Consider the following 22,500-nt stretch of genomic DNA (forward strand, 5'->3'; position numbering starts at 1 on the left):
ACAAAGTCATATACATGAGAGTATTGAGAACAAACACACAAATATATATATATATATATATATATATATATATATATATATATATATATATATATATATGTGTGTGTGTGTGTGTGTGTGTTTATATATATATATATATATATATATATATATATATATATATATATATATATATATATATATTATGTATATACATATATATATATATATATATATATATATATATATATATGTGTGTGTGTGTGTGTGTGTGTGTGGGTGTGTGTGTGTGTGTTTATATGTATGTGCGCGCGTGTGTATGTTCTCAATCCGACCATGGCTTTATAAAGATCCCTTTTATAAATCTTCCTTCACAGATTAGGTTGTCGGCCGGTATCACCACATCTTTAAGATGAGTTGGCACTTTAGGTTGCGCTCCTCGTTGCTCGATGCACCTTGCAATTACTTCTTCTTCTTCTTCTTCTTCTTCTTCTTCTTCTTCTTCTTCTTCTTCTTCTTCTTCTGGGACATTCTTTATTTCCGTTTAGAATCACGAGACATGATAACTTCATGTTCTAGAAACCTGTCAAAGATAGCCAGCATTACAAGTTGATTATGCAGAGGTAATTAGATTGTCTAGTTTTTCTTCTACAGTTTAAAGAAAAGTACCTAATGAATTACATGAGGATCAATAAGCAGATTCTTAAATGCTGTATCAGCTATAATCACAAACCAGATATAATCATTTAATAATTCTATAAATATGAGCATCAAAGAAAAATAATGAGCCACACCGATCTAGTCAGCGGATTTCGAATCTCGCATAGCGAAATTCCATCTAACCCAAGTGACCATGAACACACTCTTTGAGGCGCTAGCGTAGGAAAATGAATTATAAACTGTTGAAGTGGAGGAGGATGAAACCTATAGAAATAAATTTATCCAGAAGTTTTCTAATATTTAAGATAAATTTTCCCACAAAACATTTCCATTGCCACACACCTCCCACACGCAAAAAAAAGAAAAAAAAAAATAACAGATATTGCTACGTGGGATTTGCTGATCTAAAAATAACAAGATAAAAGGATAAGTTTGCCTTTGAATAAGGTGCCTTAAAGAATTATATAATCTGATAAAGATCTAAAACGATATAATTAATAACAGAAACTTTCTGACACAAAGATGAGATTTGTCAAGAATTTCAACAATGGCTGCTGCCATTCCCTTTGAACCCTTGTGACATTTGTCAAGGCATTACGAATGTTTAGGCCAATCACATGACAAGGAAACAATTTTTGGAATTTTTCATCCATTTTCTATAACCCTCCGATGAAAATTCATGCCTGCAGAGAAGTAATAAAGACTAAATAGAAAGCAAAATAGCTGTGAATGACTGAGGGAAAACTACCAAAAAGAAGGCAGAAAAGCGTGTGGATATTAACAACCGAGTAAGGATTAAAAGTAGCCTAAAGTCACGGTCCAGATATACCAGGTCAGCCAGACAGCGTACCGATTTTAAGCCTCTTCTGCGCACCTACATCATCTGAAGGGGTTTAGTGTTGGCGAGACCCATTAAGAACGTAGATCTATCACACAGTCAATGTAAATAAAACAACATTTTACCTTTGGAAAATATTTTATTAAGTTTCAACTTTCATTTTTTTTTCTTAGGGCCTCCCTGCATGGTTGTCCTTGAGGTTTTCTATACTTTATCAAATTATTAAGATATCGCATTCGAAAATATACCGATATCTTAACAAAAAATGCAATAACATCGTCAGGAACTTCAATACCAGACTGTTTTAATTCTAAATAAAGCTTTTTAAAACAATTTTTTCCCTCCATGAGAGCTTCCCCGTGTACAGCATTAAAAATCTCCCGCATTATTAACAACTGTGAAAAAAACTGACTAGAAGGTACATGTAATTCCCCCCGATTAACACATGCTATCCAAGTATCATTCTTTAGCACTTCTTCAGTCTTATTTCCTAACTCTGGATATTTTACACAAAATTTCTTTACAATATATCCACCAATGTATTGAAGAGCTTCTTCCTCAATTACTCCCCCCAATATCTTTCTTTATTTCTTTATTTGCTCTCAAAAGGTCTTCTTCCTCGTCTAAAGCATCTTTCTCTAAATAAAAATCTAAATTTCTTAATATCTGCGTTGTTAGGCATATTTCTAACGCTAAGTCCCTTTCTTTCGTGATAGATTCATCGTCTTTGGCTGATTCATGAGATTTTTCAACAGTGGTGATATTACACTTTTCACTTAATACTTTAATTTCCTTTCCTAGTAACATTTTTTTAGCCGAAATTTAAAGTTCACAGCATGAGGATGATCATAGTGCCCATCCATTTGCCTTATACACCCAAAGAAATGTTCAAGGCAATCTTGATTTAGTCTTTGTGTAAGTAGGTAGTCAATACTATAAGCGCCTTTTAACATATCAAACAAAGCAATGGTAGATTTACATGATAAAATTATTCCTTTCAGAAACTTGAAAAGACTTTTTGTATTAGGATTTTTAACTCTCATAGTATTCATTACCTCGATTACCTTGAGCAGTGTACCTGTTTGTTTTTCTACATCAATACCAAAAGCATTGCTTTTACCAGACTTTCCATACATGGAGGAAGAATTCATTGTGTCGAACCAATCATTTATTAAAAGAATAAAATCAGATGTTTGATTCCAGTTTTGACACTCCAACAGTCCCTTTTCCCATAAATATTTTAATGAGTTGGCACATGACCTAGACAGTAATTGAACTACTAATTTAACGCGCTGTCTTTGTTGACCTGTTACAGTTGAATGCATTTCATTAATCTTATATACAAGCCCATTAAGCGTTTCCCGTATGCCATCATCTGAAATACACTCTCCAGTCTTGAGGAAAAAACCCGAGTCAATAAGATTATTTCTAACTAATTTAATTAAATGTGGAACATCTGAGAAAACAAAAACTTCTCTTTCTGCCTTAGGATTTTTGAAAGAGATCCTATTTTCAAGAGGGTCAATGTTAAGGTGTTTCCACATACGGAGATTTGTAGAACCCATGTCATGCACAACTGCTACCACGGCATAACCTGCATCCTCTACCTTTGATATTATTTCTAATAGTACTTTATGCATGTCACCTTGATCGAACTGATAGTAAATTGGCTGTTTCCATTTGCCTATAAGACCTCGCAACATGGCCACCTGTACATTTCCATGCGGTTTGTATAAGACATCTGCCTCTTTGTCGTAGCTCCATTCTTTCTTAATACTCATCTCATCAAATGACAAAACACAATTTTTTTCTGAAGGGGTAAACGTTTCTGCTTTTGCTTTCAGCAGTGTTAACACTGATACGAGAATCCCCGGTTTGCAATAAAACTCTTTCACTCTCTCTTTGAGAGTGCTCTCACAAGGCAATGGATAACCCTTTTTGAGCCTCAGATATCTATAACACTTAGGACTTAAACTTCTAAGAGTAAAAGCGTTTGCAATGTCATCACTACTCCACTCACAAACCTTTTTCTTGTTAATGATGGACTTTATCTGAGTTTTACTGAAAAAAGAACCCAATATTTTTTCGACTCTAACACTAACCTCACGTTCAATCAAAATAAATGCATTTTCATTTAGATAAGCAATTCTTTCCTTCAAGTAATAATTTTCTTCTTCAAGCTGCTTCATTTTCGCCTTTAAATGTTCAAACTCTTCTGTGCTACCAGATAAAAAGAAACTTTTCCCTGGCATAACTTCATAATTTTCTTGCCAATTTATATCATCAGCAGTTACCATCTGAGTATCAATTTCTGAAGAACGGTTAGCACTGCTTAATAGCTCCTTGACGATTTGTTGACGATTCCTATTTTCAACTCGTTCACTTCTTGAACTGACATCTGAGTGCATTGTACCTGAAACAATATCCTAAATATAAACACTGTGCTGCTACATGATTATATTTGACTAATAATTAATTTGAACTAACTTTTGGTTACCACTGTAGAAACTGTTAGCTTGAATGTATTCACTGTTGTACATAAAACAACACTGCAAAAACTAATCTAGCAATATTAATCATTTATATCAACCCCTCACACACACACACACACATATATATATATGTATACATATATATATATATATATATATATATATATATATATATATATATATATATATATATATATATATATATATATATTGTGTGTGTGTGAGCGTGTATGTGTGCTTTACCCATTAAACAGTTAAATAGTGTACTTACCACTTGGTATATAAAGACTAGGTACAGCATCCTCTTTAAGCAGCCGATGATTTCTAGGACTTTCAATACCTAGTAACCTAGACTTCATGTCATCTTTGTAATCGCCTGGTTTAAAATGAATCGAGCAAACAGTAGCATTCACAACGTCAATTCTGTCTGCACGGCAACATGCATGTATCCACTGGTCTATGTATGGTTTTTCTTTTGGAAAACAATGGTATTTTATGTTTGAGCTTCTAGTTTTATCATGTCTATTATAACAGCCAAATACTGCGCAGTTACTTGGCATTATTAGTGACGGAATGAATGAATGAATAAAATGATTATGGACAGAGCGTCTCCTATTGTTTACGTTACCTCTATAGGTAGCTAACTAAGGCAACGGTCCTTTGTTTTGTTTACCCACGTGTGTGAGGCAGGGAAGCGTGACGTCAGAGTATGGGTGATTCACAGCTTAAGCTGCGCGTTGGCTGACCTGGTATATATAGACCTTGCCTAAAGTGTATGAATTCTGGCACACACTCAAACTCGGGTTATATTTCCGGAGTCAGCTTTTAAATTTCTTTAAGCAAACATATAGCTTCCATTAAATATTTTTAGTCAACTTAAGAACTGAAAATTAGCCATGATAATTTCTGGAAATCTTTTTGTTTTCATGATTTACTGCCTGATTAATGTGATATTGATATCTCAGGAGGCGGTTGGATGATCATCATGAAGTTGGTCACAATGGATATTTTACGCTACTGAAAAAAGTAAATCAATCCGTCGACTATTATTATCATCTTATTAATTAGTGAAGATTTTCTGTTATATATTCATATATGTACACACACACATATGTATGCATGTATATATATATATATATATATATATATATATATATATATATATATATATATATATATATATATATATATATATGTATGTATGTATGTATATATATGTATGTATGTATGTATATATATATATATATATATATATATATATATATATATATATATATATATATATATATATATATATATATATATAAATATACAGCCGTTACTAGTCTAGTGCAAAACACCTGTCTTAGAAATCTCCTTCCACTTGCATTTTTTAAGTTCTTCCTATGCCAGTCTACAACCCCCAACTTTCATAGTTCGTCAATCTATAGTCTTCTCTTCCTTCCGCTGATTGTTTTGTAAACTATATATATATATATATATATATATATATATATATATATATATATATATATATATATATATATATATATTATTATTATTATTACTATCTAAGCTACAACCCTAATTGGAAAAGCAAGATGCTATAAGCTCAGGGCCTCCAATAGGGAAAAATAGCCTAGTGAGGAAAGGAAATAAGGAAATAAATAACTGAAGAGAACAAATTAACAATAAATCATTCTAAAAAAGTAATGTCAAAAGAGATATGTCATATATAAACTATTAACAACGTCAAAAACAAATATGTCATATATAAACTATAAAAAGACTCATGTCCGCCTGGTCAACAAAAAAGCATTTGCTCCAACTTTGAACTTTTGAAGTTCTACTGATTCAACAACCCGATTAGGAAGATCATTCCACAACTTGGTAACAGCTGGAATAAAACTTCTAGAGTACTGCGTAGTATTGAGTCTTATGATGGAGAAGGCCTGGCTATTAGAATTGACTGCCTGCCTAGTATTACGAACAGGATAGAATTGTCCAGGGAGATCTGAATGTAAAGGATGATCAGAGTTATGAAAAATCTTGTGCAACATGCATAATGAACTAATTGAACGACGGTGCCAGAGATTAATATCTAGATCAGGAATAAGAAATTTAATAGACCGTAAGTTTCTGTCCAACAAATTAAGATGAGAATCAGCAGCTGAAGACCAGACAGGAGAACAATACTCAAAACAAGGTAGAATAAAAGAATTAAAACACTTCTTCAGAATAGATTGATCACCGAATATCTTAAAAGACTCTCAATAAGCCTATCTTTTGTGCAATTGAAGAAGACACAGACCTTATATGTTTCTCAAAAGTAAATTTGCTGTCGAGAATCACACCTAAAATTTTGAAAGAGTCATACAAATTTAAAGAAACATTATCAATACTGAGATCCGGATGTTGATCTACTTACAATCATACTTTGAGTTTTGTTAGGATTCAACTTCATACCCCATAATTTGCACCATGCACTAATTTTAGCTAAATCTTTATCAAGGGATTCACCAACCCCAGATCTACATTCGGGGGATGGAATTGATGCAAAGAGAGTAGCATCATCTGCATATACAACAAGCTTATTTTCTAGGCCAAACCACATGTCATGTGTATATAGTATGAAAAATAATGGGCCAAGAACACTACCCTGTGGAACACCGGATATCACATTCCTATACTCACTATGGTGCCCATCAACAACAACTCTTTGAGATCTACTACTTAAAAAATCAATAATAATGCTAAGAAACGACCCACCCACTCCCAACTGTTTCAGTTTGAAAACAAGGGCCTCATGATTAACACGGTCAAAGGCAGCACTAAAATCAAGGCCAATCATACGAACTTCCCGACCACAATCAAGGGATTTCTGTACTGCATTTGAGATTGTAAGAAGGGCATCACATGCTCCAAGGCCTTTACGAAAACCAAATTGCAAACTAGGGAATAGATGATTACCTTCAGCAAACCTATTAAGACGTTTTGCCAGAAGACGTTCAAAAACTTTAGATAATATGGGAGTTATGGAAATTGGGCGGTAATCAGTGGGACTTGAGCTACCACAAACACATTTACATAGAGGAGTAACATTACCAATTCTCCAACAAGTGCTAAAAGCTCCTCTTCTTGCTAACTTGCGCAAAATAACAGATAACTTTGGAGCTAAGAAATCTGCTGTCTTTATAAAAAAAAAGGAAAAATACCATTTGGGTCTACACCTCCCTAAGCATCAAGGTCCATCAACAGAGCTTTAATCTCACGAGATCGAAAAGCTAAACTAGTTAGTTTAGCCTCAGGAAAACAGGAATGGGGAAGTTCAAGTTTTTCATTACTCTGTTTACTGTCAAAAACATCAGCCAAAAGAGTTGCCTTTTCCTTTGGGCAGTGAGTGACTGAGCCATCTGGTTTAAGTAAAGGAGGAACTGTTGCATCTACACCAAAGAGTGCAGATTTAAGGGTAGACCACCATTTATGTTCCTGAGTTGTACCAGAGAGGGTTTCTTTTATGATTAAATTGTACTCCTTTTCAGTTGAGGCATAAACTCTCTGAGCAAAAGCTTGAAGCTGAGTATCGTTGTTCCAGGTCAAATCTGATCTGTTACCCTTCCAAAGGTGGTAGGCCTCCTGCTTCTCCAAATAAGCACGTCTACAATCATCATTGAACCACGGTTTGTCCCTCATTCGGTACCTTAGCACACGAGAAGGGGTACGCCTATCAATTATGTTGACTAGATTCTCATTCAAAGGGACGACAGGATCTACACTACTATATAATTGTGACCAATTCAAGCAAAAAGATCATGCAAAATCCCATTCCAGTCTGCTTGGGATTTCATATAAATTTTACAAGAGTATGATATATCAGGGACAGGCTGCTCAGTCTTCACTAATAATGAAATCAAGGCATGATCAGAAGTCCCGACTGGAGAACCAACCTTACTAGTTATAACGCCAGGGGAGTCAGTGTATACGAGGTCCAAGCAATTACCAGACATGTGAGTAGCTTCATTTATGATTTGCTCACAGCCTGATTCAGAGGCAAAGTCTAAAGCTCTTAAGCCATGGCGCCCGGTAGGAGAGATAGAACTTAACCACTCCCTATGGTGAGCATTAAAATCACCAACAAAGACAAAAGAAGCCTTTCTATCATCTTCTTGTATCTTAGCCATAATGGTAAGAAGACAATTGAAGATAGAATCATCCATGTCTGGATTCCGGTAGATCGAACACAAATAAAAGTTGTTATGCCTGCCACAAACTTTTATTACCTGAATCTTATGACATCCACATTGATAGCAGGACTTATGAGAAGCAGGGTACTCTGTCCTAATATACACTGCCATTCCCCTGGCCCTAGGAATGGCATCACGTTTCAGCATTATTGGCTTCTTAAAACCAGTTATAAGGAGCTCAGATGAGTGCCTCATATTAGAAACTAAAGTTTCTGAGCAGAAAAGAATATCATACTGTCTGGACGCAACTGTAAGGTCTTGAATATTTGCATGAAGACCACGAATATTGCAATACAGAAGACGACATTGACGAAATCTAGGACGTACTGGTCCCGGATTTCGCTCACTGTCTCCAGACAGCATAAGAATTAATAGAAATAAAAAAGAGACATCATACTTAAAAACTAGATTAACAAGAATTATAACAAAAACAATATGTACAGAATAATAAAAACAGTGATTGATGATACCCATAGACTATAGTAAAAAGTCGGAAAAACTGGTCAACATGGAGGAGCCGATACACCATGCAAGGCTAAATACCCTCCAGGATAGCCACTTCAACTGAAGGGAGGACAGTAAGGATGGTTTTGAGAAGAAAAAATATGAAAAAGGAAAAGACAACCTCTTGATAAACCACCAGGCATCCATGGCCCTTCTATTAAGCCTGCCCAACACACCATTTAAAAAAAAAAAAAACAAGAGAAAGGAAAAAAAATAAGATAGAATAGTGTGCCCGAGTGTACCCTCAAGAAAGAGAACTCTAACCCAAGACAGTGGAAGACCATGGTACAGAGGCTATGGCAATACCCAAGACTAGAGAACAATGGTTTAATTTTGGAGTGTCCTTCTCCTAGAAGAGCTGCTTACCATAGCTAAAGAGTCTCTTCTACCCTTACCAAGAGTAAAGTACACTGAACAAATTGCAGTACAGTAATTAACCCCTTGGGTGAAGAAGTGTTAAGTATCTCATTGTTGTCAGATGTATGAGGAAAGACGAGAATATGTAAAGAATAGGCCAGACTATTCTGTGTAAGTGTAGGCAAAGAAAAAATAAGCCGTGACTAGAGAGAGGGATCCAATGCATTACTGTCTGGCCAGTCAAAGGATCCAATACCTCTCTAGTGATAGTATCTCAACGGGCAGCTGGTGCCCTGGCCAACCTACTACCTATATATATATATATATATATATATATATATATATATATATATATATATATATATATATATATATATGTGTGTGTATATATATATATATATATATATATATATATATATATATATATATATATATACATATATATATATATATATATATATATATATATATATATATATATATATATATATATATATATATATATATATATATATATATATATATATATGTGTGTGTGTGTGTGTGTGTGTGTGTGTGTTTGTGTGTGTTTCTTGTGTAGGTGTCTTTTTATGTTCTATTTTTCTCTTGCAATATTCCAAATGATGGAAGAAAAGATTAAGAATATGGAAAAGTATGAAAATTAGGAATAATTATCCCTAAGGTTTTTGCTGCTTGAAAATGATGACGCAATATCTTGCGAGCTGTGCGAAGGACATTTGCCTTCCTTCAGTCAGTATATAAAGAGATCCCTGAGTCCTTCTCTCCACAGTTGGCTCTGAGCAACCCACCATGATGTCTAAGGTAAGAAAACACATTGACTATATTTTTCTACATTTGAGTTAAATGCGCCGAGATTATTAATGCATCTTTTCCAATAATAAGATATAGTATTACAAAAATTGAAGAGAAAAGAAAATTGATTCAAAACAAATATTGATTTTTACTGATGAAACAATATTTAACTTAATCTTCAACATAGAATAAAAATATGAATAACTATTTGACATTGTATCAATGTTTACAAGATGTGTTGTCCAATGTGAAATACTCGTACTTATGTACATTTACCGGGGTCACATTTGAGTATCTACCTTGTGAGTGTTATTTTAAGTTTTATCTGGATCTCAGAACATTTTAAAATAGAATCACGACTAAATTATCTTATTGGATCTTTATTTCATACATTCCGTTTACTGTGAATTTCATCTAGAATTTTGTTTTTCATTAAAAGTGAATACCTAAAGCAAGTATCAGATTGTTAAAAAATAATTCAGATGCTTCTTTAAAAAGTGTCAAAGTTTTCTTTTTAGATGAATACTTCATTATTAGAGATTTAAAATATGGGTCATTTATGTTATTATACTTTATATCATCATTATAACAATTGCCTCTTTTCGTGTTATTATAATGGCACTTCTCATTATTTTATGCAGATGATTCTTGCCACCTTTGCTGTGGTCCTTCTTGGGATGGTTGCAGCTGATCCTGTAGCTGATCCTGAACCAGGTCACTTTGGGGGCGGACTCCACCGCGGTTTTGGTGGCCACTCCCGTGGATTTGGTGGCCATTTCGGTGGACGTGGATTTGGACATGGATTTGGTGGTGGGTATGGAGGATACCGAGGAAAAAGGAGCCCTGTAGCTGAACCTGAAGCCAATCCTGAGGCTCTGGCCGACCCAGAACCTGAAGCAGATCCTGGTCACTTTGGAGGAATCCACCGTGGATTCTCTGGATTTGGTGGCCATCGTGGAGGTAGCTTTGGTGGATTCGGAGGTTTCGGTGGACACAGGGGCTTTGGAGGTCATTTTGGAGGAGGCAGAATTTATGGTTAAGAGAAAAGAGATGAAGGTTTTCTAGTTTTCTTCCCAAAAGTAAATAAATGAGAGCATTATCAAAATATGTATATGACTTTTATTGGCAAAGCATAACAATAAGAATTGCGTATTCATGAAAAATCTTACTGTATAATTATCAAAAGTAATAAAGTTTCATATTATAGTCTCACCATACAAAGAATGTTGCAAAAGGAAATTCATCATCTATTTTCAATTGAGAGCATTAAAGTAAATAAATTTCTTTAGAAGTATTTTAAGGATATTCAAAGTGACTTCCCTTCATCAGCAAATAATCAATGTTATATTAAAATCATTAATACCTGCCTTCATCATCCATACAGGGGTAAAAAATAATCAAATTAGATTTTTCAGAATATTCATTGAAAATATACATTATATTCGATGTAATTTTATATGGATAAATATATTATATGAGAATACTAAAGAGAATTGTATTCGGTTCTTCCCATTAATGTATTTTTTTAACAAGGAATAATGGAGAAATGGAAAATATGCTTCCATTTTCTGAAAAGAAGGAGCAATGGCAACTGTTACTTCTTCATGAATATCATTCAACCCGTAAATCTTTATATCGTAACTGAATTCTTGCATAGATGGATATGTATTTTTTTCATGAAAGTTATTTTATCTCCTTATTTGTAAGGAAAATGTTGCCCGATTCTAGTACAGTGATGTCGGTGGTACCTTGGAACCTTTGTTCCTTTATCCTGGCAGATCTTGATTTGTTGACCATTTCAAACACTATTAAAGTTATTCAGAGCACATTTTCGGATATTAGGAAGAATTAGGAAAGCACAAAAATGTATTAAAGTGTCATTTTATAATTCAGTATAAGCAATTCAAACCACACTACAATTGAAGTAGGGATATGTGGATAGTACTTGGCACAATCCTATTACTGGAGCAGTATTATCATGAAGTTTCAAAGTTACCATAGTTTGTGGATGCCTACGAATAACTGTCTAATGTTGCCAAAAATGATTAATATTACGATCTTAGCTCGCTCACCATGATCAACCGCAAAGAATTAAAAACAAAAAAATCTGTAGATAAATCAGAAACTGAACATCAAACAAAGATAAATCAAGACTCATGCGAATCTATGCATTCATGAACTTCAGAAGAAATCAGAATAGGTTCGCTAATGATACATGTAAATTTAGCTTGAAAGTATTATTAGTGTCAGATATATTGTTCACTGCCAATATAATTATGTAAGCTGATAAAAGTATGTTACATGAACTGTTTTAAGGTAATATGTAGCATTTAAAGGACGGCTATTAGTATGAAACTCATTAGGACACCAGAAACTCACCCTGAAATAATACAGTACACCCCTGTCTCCTGAGATATAAAACTATCATTTAACAAATGTTTCCTATGCTGAAAAGTATTTTACCAGATTGAAAATTTCTCGTAATCCAATGCTCAGTTTTCAAGAACATTGTGATTTCTGAAAGGCTTTTCATGATTCTTATACTGTTGCCACTCATTATCTCAATCCTTATATCTTTAGATCTATCTATCTATCTATTTATCTCGGTGCCATGTCAATTACCTCCACCTGGTCCTATATCTAGCTCTCTGTATAAATTGCCTAGCTGATACATTATCATTTACATCTTCCAGTAAACTGTCCAGAAACATTTTCATTTGTAGACCTCTTGGTCTTCTCCCCTCTAACTTTCCCGTAAGGGACAAAGGTTCGAACTTATCTCTTCTTATTACATATCCCATAAATTCCATCTGCTTCTTCCTTATTACTTTTAGAAGTGATCTCTCTTGATTCACTCTTCTAATACCTCCTCATTTCTTGCTCTCTTAATCCATGGGATCTTCAACATTCTTCTGCAAAACCATAATTCAAATTCTTTTATTTTACTGGTCTAGTTCTTGATTAGTGTACACGTCTTCGAGCCATAAGTAAGAGTGGACCATACACAGGTTTTCAGTGCTTCATGCATCACCTGTGCTGGCGAATGATTCGAACACTGAGTTAAGACCTCTGGGAATGGTTTAAAAAAAAGGACCGAGAGTTACTTTGAGCTGTTCCATGAGTACTAGGATTGAAATCATGAGATTAAATCTACCTAATGTTGTTGACCAAATACAGGAGGTAGCGGCTATGGCTGCTCTTCGTACAAGAAGGGGAGAAAGGAACTTAAAGATGGCTATTGACAGCTTTTCGGGCAATAGAGGATGTATTGCTAAGTATAACCATTATTCTAAGAAACTGTATAACATATTGAGGATATATAAGTAGAAATTTTGTGCAAAATTACAAGAAGTGGCTCCAATAAAGCCATGGTTGCGCCATAAACTAAATATAAGCATTGGAAGCGAGATTATAAAAAAAAAAAAAGTTAATAGTATGCATTTGTATTCTGATGGTTCAGTAAGTAGTATTAATGTTGGCTGTGTGGTTGTTGTAAGAGAATATTATGAAAATCATGTGAGTACCGATGAGACGTTGTCAAAAAGATAGAAGATAAAGTTCTATTGCTACAACCGAATTACAGGCCATTCATGAAGGGGTACCCTTAGTAGTAAACAAGATGAAAGATGTTTTTGTTTTCGTTGATTGCTAGAGTGCTCTTCTTGCACTTAACTGTAGATATCCGGTTGAAAGTGTAAATAACTTATATATGCAATGAAAGATCAGGGAAATTGTGTTAAGATTTTTCTGGGTACCATCTCATGGTATTAGGTTGAATGAGATGGCTGATAGCACAATAACTCTGAGTAGAGTAAAGAAAGGGCTAAAATTTGAGGTCACTGTGGGAAGCAGTTGAAATTCGACATATTTTGAGTAACTGTAGTGTCAGTATGAGACATTAGTTATTTGTGTCAGAAAACAGTAATACTGTCTATGGCAGGGTATTGCCTAAACTAGATACTTTAATAATGAGGATACGTTTGGGATATGAATATACCCGGGAATACATTGACGATGAAAACGCTAAATCTAAGTTATGTGGGGAGTTGCGGAAACATACTTTACAACATTTTGTTATGGAATGTAATAAATTGTCAGTTTCGTAACCCCACAATAGATGACGTAACGTATCAAGTATGTTATTTTCTGAGAAATGGCGTTTCTTCCGGAATTGCAAAGAAATATCCTAATCTAATTTGGAATAAAGGATTAATCCATTTGTCTGTATAATAGTATAATTTATAACTTTTGGTTTTTATATCTTTTCTTTAAATAGTTTTTGAAACTTTTGTATTACTTTTTCCTTATTTAAATTGTTACAGAATATTATCAACTTTTGATTTGTATAAAGTCTGCTTTATAGTTTGGCAATAGTATAATTGATTTGTGTCACCTTTGCTAAATATAATTTTCATTTAGTGTGAAATTTTCTTTTGTATAAATTAGTTTATTTTTTTTTTATTTTCATTTTTATTTTTTTTTTTAATTTGCTTTTTGTTACTATTCATATTTCCTGGACTATAATGAATTTTGTTGGTGGCGTAGCAGCATGCTGGTAAACTCTATTTGATGTATATCATTAAATGGTTTTAATTTGAGTACTGTAACAATTATTGAATTAAATGTTTCTGTTGTATTTCTTCACAATTTCATTAACATGATAAATGTCTACTTTAAAAAGATCAGAAGTAAGATTTAAGATTTGATTATCAAAATATTTGATAATAGTTGTTTCAATAATACTTGTTTTGATAATGTTGTTACAGAATACAATCTCTAGTGAGTTTTCCCAGTCAATATAGTGCTTTAAATCATTCATATGGATAAATAGAACACTGGACATTTGTCCTTTCCTAACTGCATAACAATGTTGTTTGATGCAGTTATCAAGTAGTTTTCCAGTTTGGCCCAAATATTTCTTATTACACCCAGTACACGAAATCATGTTAATAGACATTATTCCGCTTTGGAGAATTATTTGTTATTATGATCATAACTGTTCCTGAAATCTTAAAAACAACATTTACCTCGAATATTTTCAATTGTATTGAAGCGCTATCACATTCTCATTTTTAAAAGGCTCCTTATTCTTATTGTTATAAGTCTAAGATGTATTCTTAGCTTTCTGTAGAGACTTGTCAATTAAAAATTTAGGGCATTTTAGTTTAGTTCCTGCGTCATAAATACAGTATGAAGGCAATTGCGATGAAAAATTTTAAACATAGAAGCATTTAAAGATTCTTAAATAGATTAAGAAGTATTAATTAATGAAAACTTTAGGAGTGTTTGAGATAAAAATCAAAGATTAATTTTGAAATATATAAATGATTTTTCACAAGGGTTTACAGAATTTCCTATCTGATCTCACAACCTTCATTCTTCTTTGACGAAGCTCATGATTCCACTTCTGCAACGGGAGTGATGTCGGTTCTTCCTGCCGGTATCGTTTGTCCAAGCTTAGAAGCTTTCTTGTCCCTTCAGAAAATCTTTATTCATAAACTGCGTTGATCTCGGGTTCGGTTCCCTTTTGAGCGAATGGCACTGTTCCTTATAAGAGGCCGAGGTCTCACTGCTCCAGCATTTTTCCTACAATGAAGTAGTCTTTCTGTTCACATTCTTTCCCAGATGATATAAAGTTCACGATTGTACTTTTTCCACAGGGTCGATGTTGTGTTTTACAGGTAAGTTTCGTTTGTGTAATAAAACATAAATTGTGAGGCTTACCCTCCCCCTTGGAATATCTAGACTTGCAAACTACGTTAGTCACCGATTCCAGTTCCCTTGGAACGGCTTCACTCTCAACAAGTTGTAGTCTCATCGTTCCAGCATTCTCTCCACAATGAAGTATCTTCTGAACTTCCATCCACGATATCCATACCTTGCTACTTTTAAAAAAGATTTCCAGGCATATTACTTTACGTCTAGAATCTATATACACCGTCTTTTTGACTTCCAGTAATCGAAGATATCTCTCTGGAAAAACTGAGCTCCAATTAGGTTTCAGGATAAGAGGAAAATTGCGTTTTCGTTTTTACATTTAGTATTTGTTATCGACAGCTGTTTCGAGCCATTTTTTTGTGTTTGTTCGTCATGGATATGCTGGTGAAATAATGAAATTGTACCCCAATATAAATGTTATGGCGGTGAAAATTTAGAATATAAGAGTGTTTGAAAACTTAGTTGATTTTCCATTCCCTTATTTTCAAGCATTCTGTCACTCATTTACATATGGAATGTTTTGATTGCCAACAATTGTTTGTAAATTCTAGTCTTCTTTACTTTTAACGCCCTTAAAAGTGGGATAATTTTATAAGATTTTAACTGCTTTACTGTTTTTCGGCATTTTCATCAAAAGAAGTAATAGAAAATGGACAAAAATATACGAGAATTGTATGCTTGCTATGTGATTGGCCCATGCCATGAACTCTAAGCAAACCCTGACAAATTGCAATGTGGTTCAAGGGGAATTGTAGAAACTATTCGTTGTAAGTCTTGACAAATAATCAATGGGTGTCGTTTGTAAATAATGACGGTTTGATATAGCACAGCTTAAAAAGCTGTCTTATTAAGGTATTCAGGATAACCCTCACTGTTAAAATTTTGCATTCAAAAAACGGTAAAGGTCTGACAACAATTATTCCAGGATATCTACCTTTTTGAAAATAGAAATATTGACGTAAAGGACTGATATTACTGTCACCAACCCGTAAAATATAATAACAAAGTAAGGTAAAATTACTGACGCCTTTATTTTACTGAAATACGGCTGAGAACAGTATGTTTTTACGTATAATTGCTAATTACAATTACAGTTTTTTTTTTTTTTTTTTTTTTTTTTTTTCTTTTTTTTTTTAACAGTGTTGTTCATACCGGCGGAGTTCTGCGTTCGTAAAAACATCATCTTATTTCATAAATAGGTATAGTCAGTCGGCAGATGAGAATCAAACGACATTCATAAATTTGAAGACTAAATCATGAATTTTAAAGTCACCGAACTCTAAGCTTCATTTTCTTCTATCGTGTCCAATATTCTTACTTTCCTGCTTTCATCCTTCCTTTTAGACCCATTCAATGTGTTTTTTTTTTTTGTTATTTCGTTTTCTTTCAAACCAGTTTTTTAAAGTTCTTTGCGCTACAAATGTCAAGTCGGAGTCTGATTCTTCTCCCTGAGTCAGCCACATTAAAGAATTCCCAGCGAATTAATTCTACGGTCTAAAAATGGAAAAACAGAATAGCACGTCGTTATTTTATGCTCTTTGCTCCATAAAGGAAAAAGTGGAAAAAAAAAAAAAAAAAAAACATGAGGAAGGGAGTGGCAAGGGCAATCACATCTCTTAAAATTGTTTCAGTGTTTCCTATTTCACACATTTTTTTGTTTTCGTGATTTCTAGAGTCACTACGAAAATGATAAAAATTTCCTTCATAATGACGTCAGCTCATTTCAGCTAATGAATCAAGAAAACTCCCATCCAGGTTCATTGTCACTCTTTCTTCAGGTTTTACTGCATTTCGTTTGTTTATCCTTTTTCTGTTTTCCTGGATTCGTAAGAAACTGGGTTCACCGCCAGAGCACCTCTTTTGCTCTTATATGGAAATATTTCTTTCCAAAATAATCGTGGCCTTGAGCATAACCCAGCCCAACGGATCGTTTATTTCTGTAGCAAAAGTTCATGGGAAACTACAAAGTTACGGTCATTATTACATCAGTAATGATGGGGAAGGTGGTGTGGCTCAGGGTCCAGAACGTTGCGGTCCACAGTCATTACAATGCAGGGGGTAATAGTGGTGGTGACGATTGATTCCGGAAGTCCTGACTTTGCCGAACGTTAGTCTAGCTGTTTTTAATGACATCTTGTCAGGCGTATTTCTTAACCTTGTAACTGTATTCATGACCAAAGTAATATTGAAAGGGAAAGATCTTGATTTTCTGCTCTGTTGAAGGAGACAACGTCCAGATATCTTTTCTAAAACTTCCTTAAGATGGGAATTTTACCCACGAACTATCATCCTTTCTCATCTCTCTGCCAGAACTTGTATATATCATTAATGATATTGTTTAATGACTGAATCAGGTTATTTATTCTTTATTACAGCTTTGTAGATTACGTTGGAAAGAAAACGTTTAGTTTAACTGGCTTTCTTCGGAGGCAAACTTATTATCCTTTGATCTTGTACTCCCTAAGACTTACTTGTGATGTTTGAGAACAAGGAAATGCAATCTGACGAACTATTTTTGGACCATCAAAGCGCATATCTAGCCACGTCTTTCTTTTTTTTTTTGGGTGGGGGTGGGGGTGGGAGGAGGGTGGTTGAAAGGGGGGCGGGTCGCAGTGTGTGGTAGGGTATGATTTGTGTGAAATATTTGTCATAGATATGAACAAACTTCTTGATAAACTGAAATCTAGTAGCTTTCGCCTCTTCAACACCACATTTATAGTTACGTTTCCTTTGCAAGTGCCTTCGTTACAAATAATCTTCCTTCGTCTTCCCAGGAATGCTGGGTTAGATAGGACTTTGCTGGGAAGATCTAAATCTACTAATTCAATCTTCTTGGTACATTGTTTCCCTTTCGTTCTAATAATTCACTCAGTTCTTAATTGCTCCCACTCGATCTAGCATACGAAAGTCCACTGCCTGACTCTGTTGGAATTCATTAGCAGATTATCTTTCAATTATTTTAGACGCAGAACTAGACTATTTTGGTTTCCTCTACATAACTAACTTGCAAAGTTATTGATATTCCTTCTGTTTTATCAAAGAATAATCGTAATATCTGTTTTACTAGTGGTCTTAACCTCATCGGTTGTACTAGCACAGGGATCCAAGAGGAGCATTTATTATGTAACAGTTTTTAATTTTTTTTTTTTAACACAAAGGAATTAAGTCACGTAATTGTAAACTAACAAAGAATGTTTCAGAAGAAGAACATAATTACAAGAAGCATCGACCAATGCCGACTACTGTTAGAGATGTAGTGAGGCTAACAAACCATTTCACCAAAGAAATAGTTTTATAAAATAGGTTATTATTATCATTATTATTATTATCATTATTATTATTATTATTATTATTATTATTATTAGTAGTAGTAGTAGTAGTAGTAGTAGTAGTAGTAGTAGTAGTAGTAGTAATAAAGCTACAACACTAGTTGGAAAAGAAGGGGGCTATAAGCACAAAGGCTCCAACAAGGATAAATATCCCCGTGAGGGAAGGAAATAAGGAAATAAGAAAATTACAAGAGACGTAATGAACAATTAAAAAGAAATATTCTAAGAACAGTAACAACATAAAAATAGATCTTTCATATGTGATAAAAAGAGACTTGTGTCAGTCCGTTCAACATAAAAATATTTGGTGCAAGTTTGAACTTTTGAAGTTCCAGCTAATCAACTACCTGATTAGGAATATGATTCCACAACTTGGACACGAAGCTGGAATAAAGGAATACAGTTTCTAGAAAAGCAAAGTAAAGATGAAGAAGCTAATAAAGATCACTGGACGAGTAACGTCCGTGAAGGTACACAGTATACTGTACTGTATATCAATTACAGCTATCAGTTAAATCTTTCCGTAGTTCGTAATACTTATTACTTATCCACTCACGTAAATCCACATGTATACGAATACATCAATAAAGTATTCCCTGATTTCATAAGGATTTTATGCCTATCAAATCATTTTATAAAGGCTCATAAGAGAAAATACTTGAAAATCTGCACATTTTCAGTCAGGTGAAAATAATAAATCCCCTTGTAATCAGGTTTGAAAACATGGTTGCGCCATGTTAATCAAAGCATTTTCATAATATCACCCTACATATTATGTGCGGAATATTTCTTTCTTTTTATTTATGTGAAATTTAATTTCATCGCTTAACTTTATTTTACAAAATCAAAAAAGGTAGAGTAAAGCAGAAATATGCTGGTCTATATAAAAGCCTTTTAAAATATGTTTTGCCTATTTTTGATTAATGAATTGTACCGACAATACAATAAAAAAAAACTTTACACGTAAAAAGTGTCCCTTTACGCAAGAACGTGAGATTTCATGGCACTGGTTCTGGACCTTGGCCAAAAGTTCTCCTTGCTTGAACGCCAAAAGAATAAATAAAAATAAGTGTAAAAGAAAACAACGGGTGGAATTGCACCATTCGTACTTTACACGTCGGTGAACATAACAGCTCACCATCTGAGAAGTAAGTGAGCTTAATGTTGTCTCGATCGGTAAAGATCTTCAGAGGTGACTCCGGGTATTGTTCTCGTAGTTGTATATCAAAAAAAAAAAAAAAAAAAAAAAAAAAAAAAAAAAAAAAAAAAAAAAAAAAAAAAAAAACGGGATTATCAATAAAAATGATGGTCTGTTGAGAAAACTTAGTTTCTACCCAAAACAATATAATTCATGAATATACAGGATTGATTAATTGATTAATTGATTTAAAGTTTTCAGGCATCCTGACATCAAAGGTCATTGAAGCCGCGAGTATAACAGGACTGGTTAAGAAAATGAAAGGTTCAATGCGAAAGATTAGAGGTTCCTCAGGAACAAAACTTTGTTTTTGAAACATGCGATCGTTTAAAGATGGCTACAAAGTTCAGATATCTAATCATATTATTAGTATCAGTAATGTCAGTGGAAGGAAACTTAGTTATGTGAGTTGTTAATAAAAACGATGGTATTTGATAATACTCATTCATTTCGTTGTTCTTTTTCTTTTTAATTTCCTCAAAATCATTCAAGCAAAAATGATAATGGCAAACGCAATGATTTATCCTGAGACAGAAATGAAATAATCTGCTTCTTATTTCTTGACATCATATTATAACTGAGAATAAAATTAGTTGCCAATGTTTATCTAAATATTGTTGTTATAATGAAGCTACAAACAGTAGTGGAACCTTATGTGCTATATTTTGGATCGAATTTGGACTATATGATGTCATATGATAAATTAATTGATCTTCCAGAATATATATATGTATATATATATATATATATATATATATATATATATATATATATATATATATATATATATATATATATATATATATATATATATATATATATATATATATATATATATATATATATATATATATATATATATATAAACAATATCGAATATCAGAAATGCTCATTTCTCTGGCAGAAATATTAACGTCTTGATGAAACGTAGAAATAAATCATGTACTATTTTTCCATAAACGTGTTTTCCTTCTTTTCTTAAAAGAAAAAAAAAAGTTACAACGATGTATTTAATGACTCAAAAAGTCATAGCTCAAGGTTTGTTCTATAACGAGTCGACTAACATTTGTCTGTTCGAAGAAAAAATTGTAAAAAGAGTGACACTGCAAAACATCTGGGTGTGTTTTGTAGTTATGTACCATAAATAAGTCAAGGAGATTCTATTACGAAAGAGACCTTGCAATGAACGACAGCCTGATTCAAATATATTTTTGGAATATCACCCACTGCGTTTGCGGAAGTGTGCCTGTAGCATAATGTTATGCTTTTTTTCCCGAAGGGAATTATAAAACACTAGCGTTGATATTAACACAACATAATTAGAATTTTTTCTGTTGCAAAACAAAACCGCACAGACACACAGACACACACAACGTCCTTGTATGTTTCCCTGGCACCATTGCCATTCCTTGAACGTTCCTCTAATGGGCCAAATATCAAAGTGTAAAATGGAACTATGGTTCTTGCGTCTTCGGTGATGGAATAACACCCAAGGTTAATGAAGCTCTATCCATTGAGCCTACCTAAAGTCACTGGCGTAACAAATTGATAGATTTCCATTGAAAAACTACAAGGTTACATTTTCAGTCGGTTTCTTTTTGTTGGCCACGGATTTCACAGAGCACAATCTCAGTAACAGTCGTAATACATATGGAACAAGGGAATGTGATTCTAAAGTTAGGTCTAAATTAGCCTTTAAACGTGCGTGTTACATCACTATATTTATTCATTATCCATTGCAAAACCAAAATGACTGAATCAGAATTCTTGGAAAGCTTCAAATGGATCTCAAACCAATTCTTACTTGGATGCTGTAAGTCACACAAGTTATTTCTAAGATTTTCAGCCATCAGTTTAACAGGGTAATGTTATTACCTATAACATTATTGAATTTCTTAGGTAGTTTATAGTTCAATGTAAACATTGTGGTTTCAAATAAGTTGGCAAACGCATATTTCACTAGTAAAAATAGGGAAAGATTTATATTTACACTGAAACTATTTGTTTCATATTGTTTTGTCTTCCAAACTGTTAAGCATTTTGTTATTTTCCATACGTAAAATCTTAATCTTGTTCCCATGAATATGAAATTTACGCCTCAAAAGCATGAATTAAAGAGAATGAAACCATACATCGGAAAAAAAATTATAACAGCAACAGGCAACAACTTTAGCAGCGTTTGCCATAGGGTATGGATTAAACACTTACTAATGACTACAAGCAAACAGCACAACTAGAAACAGAAAGTTTGCGAGTGATTTAAATGACCTCCTCAGCTGAGAAAAATGGGATCCAGATTTACCTGGATATAATTGACATAGTTAGCAATGTAATACTAAGTATAATTTACCTGAAATGTTTTCACTGAGATTTTTCTTCTTTCAATTTA

The 22,500-nt window shown here is 33.5% G+C and overlaps 1 protein-coding gene across 1 annotated transcript; it reads left to right on the top strand.

The window, feature by feature from the left end:
• Positions 1-9,863: 9,863 nt before the first annotated feature.
• On the top strand, positions 9,864-11,248 carry LOC137644552 (uncharacterized). Its single transcript, XM_068377512.1, has 2 exons — positions 9,864-9,875; positions 10,508-11,248. The coding sequence occupies exons 1-2, from the start codon at positions 9,864-9,866 to the stop codon at positions 10,904-10,906; spliced, it is 411 nt and encodes a 136-aa protein (XP_068233613.1). The 3' UTR covers positions 10,907-11,248.
• Positions 11,249-22,500: the final 11,252 nt, after the last annotated feature.

Source organism: Palaemon carinicauda, chromosome 7, assembly GCF_036898095.1.
Source record: "Palaemon carinicauda isolate YSFRI2023 chromosome 7, ASM3689809v2, whole genome shotgun sequence".
Lineage (NCBI taxonomy): Eukaryota > Metazoa > Arthropoda > Malacostraca > Decapoda > Palaemonidae > Palaemon > Palaemon carinicauda.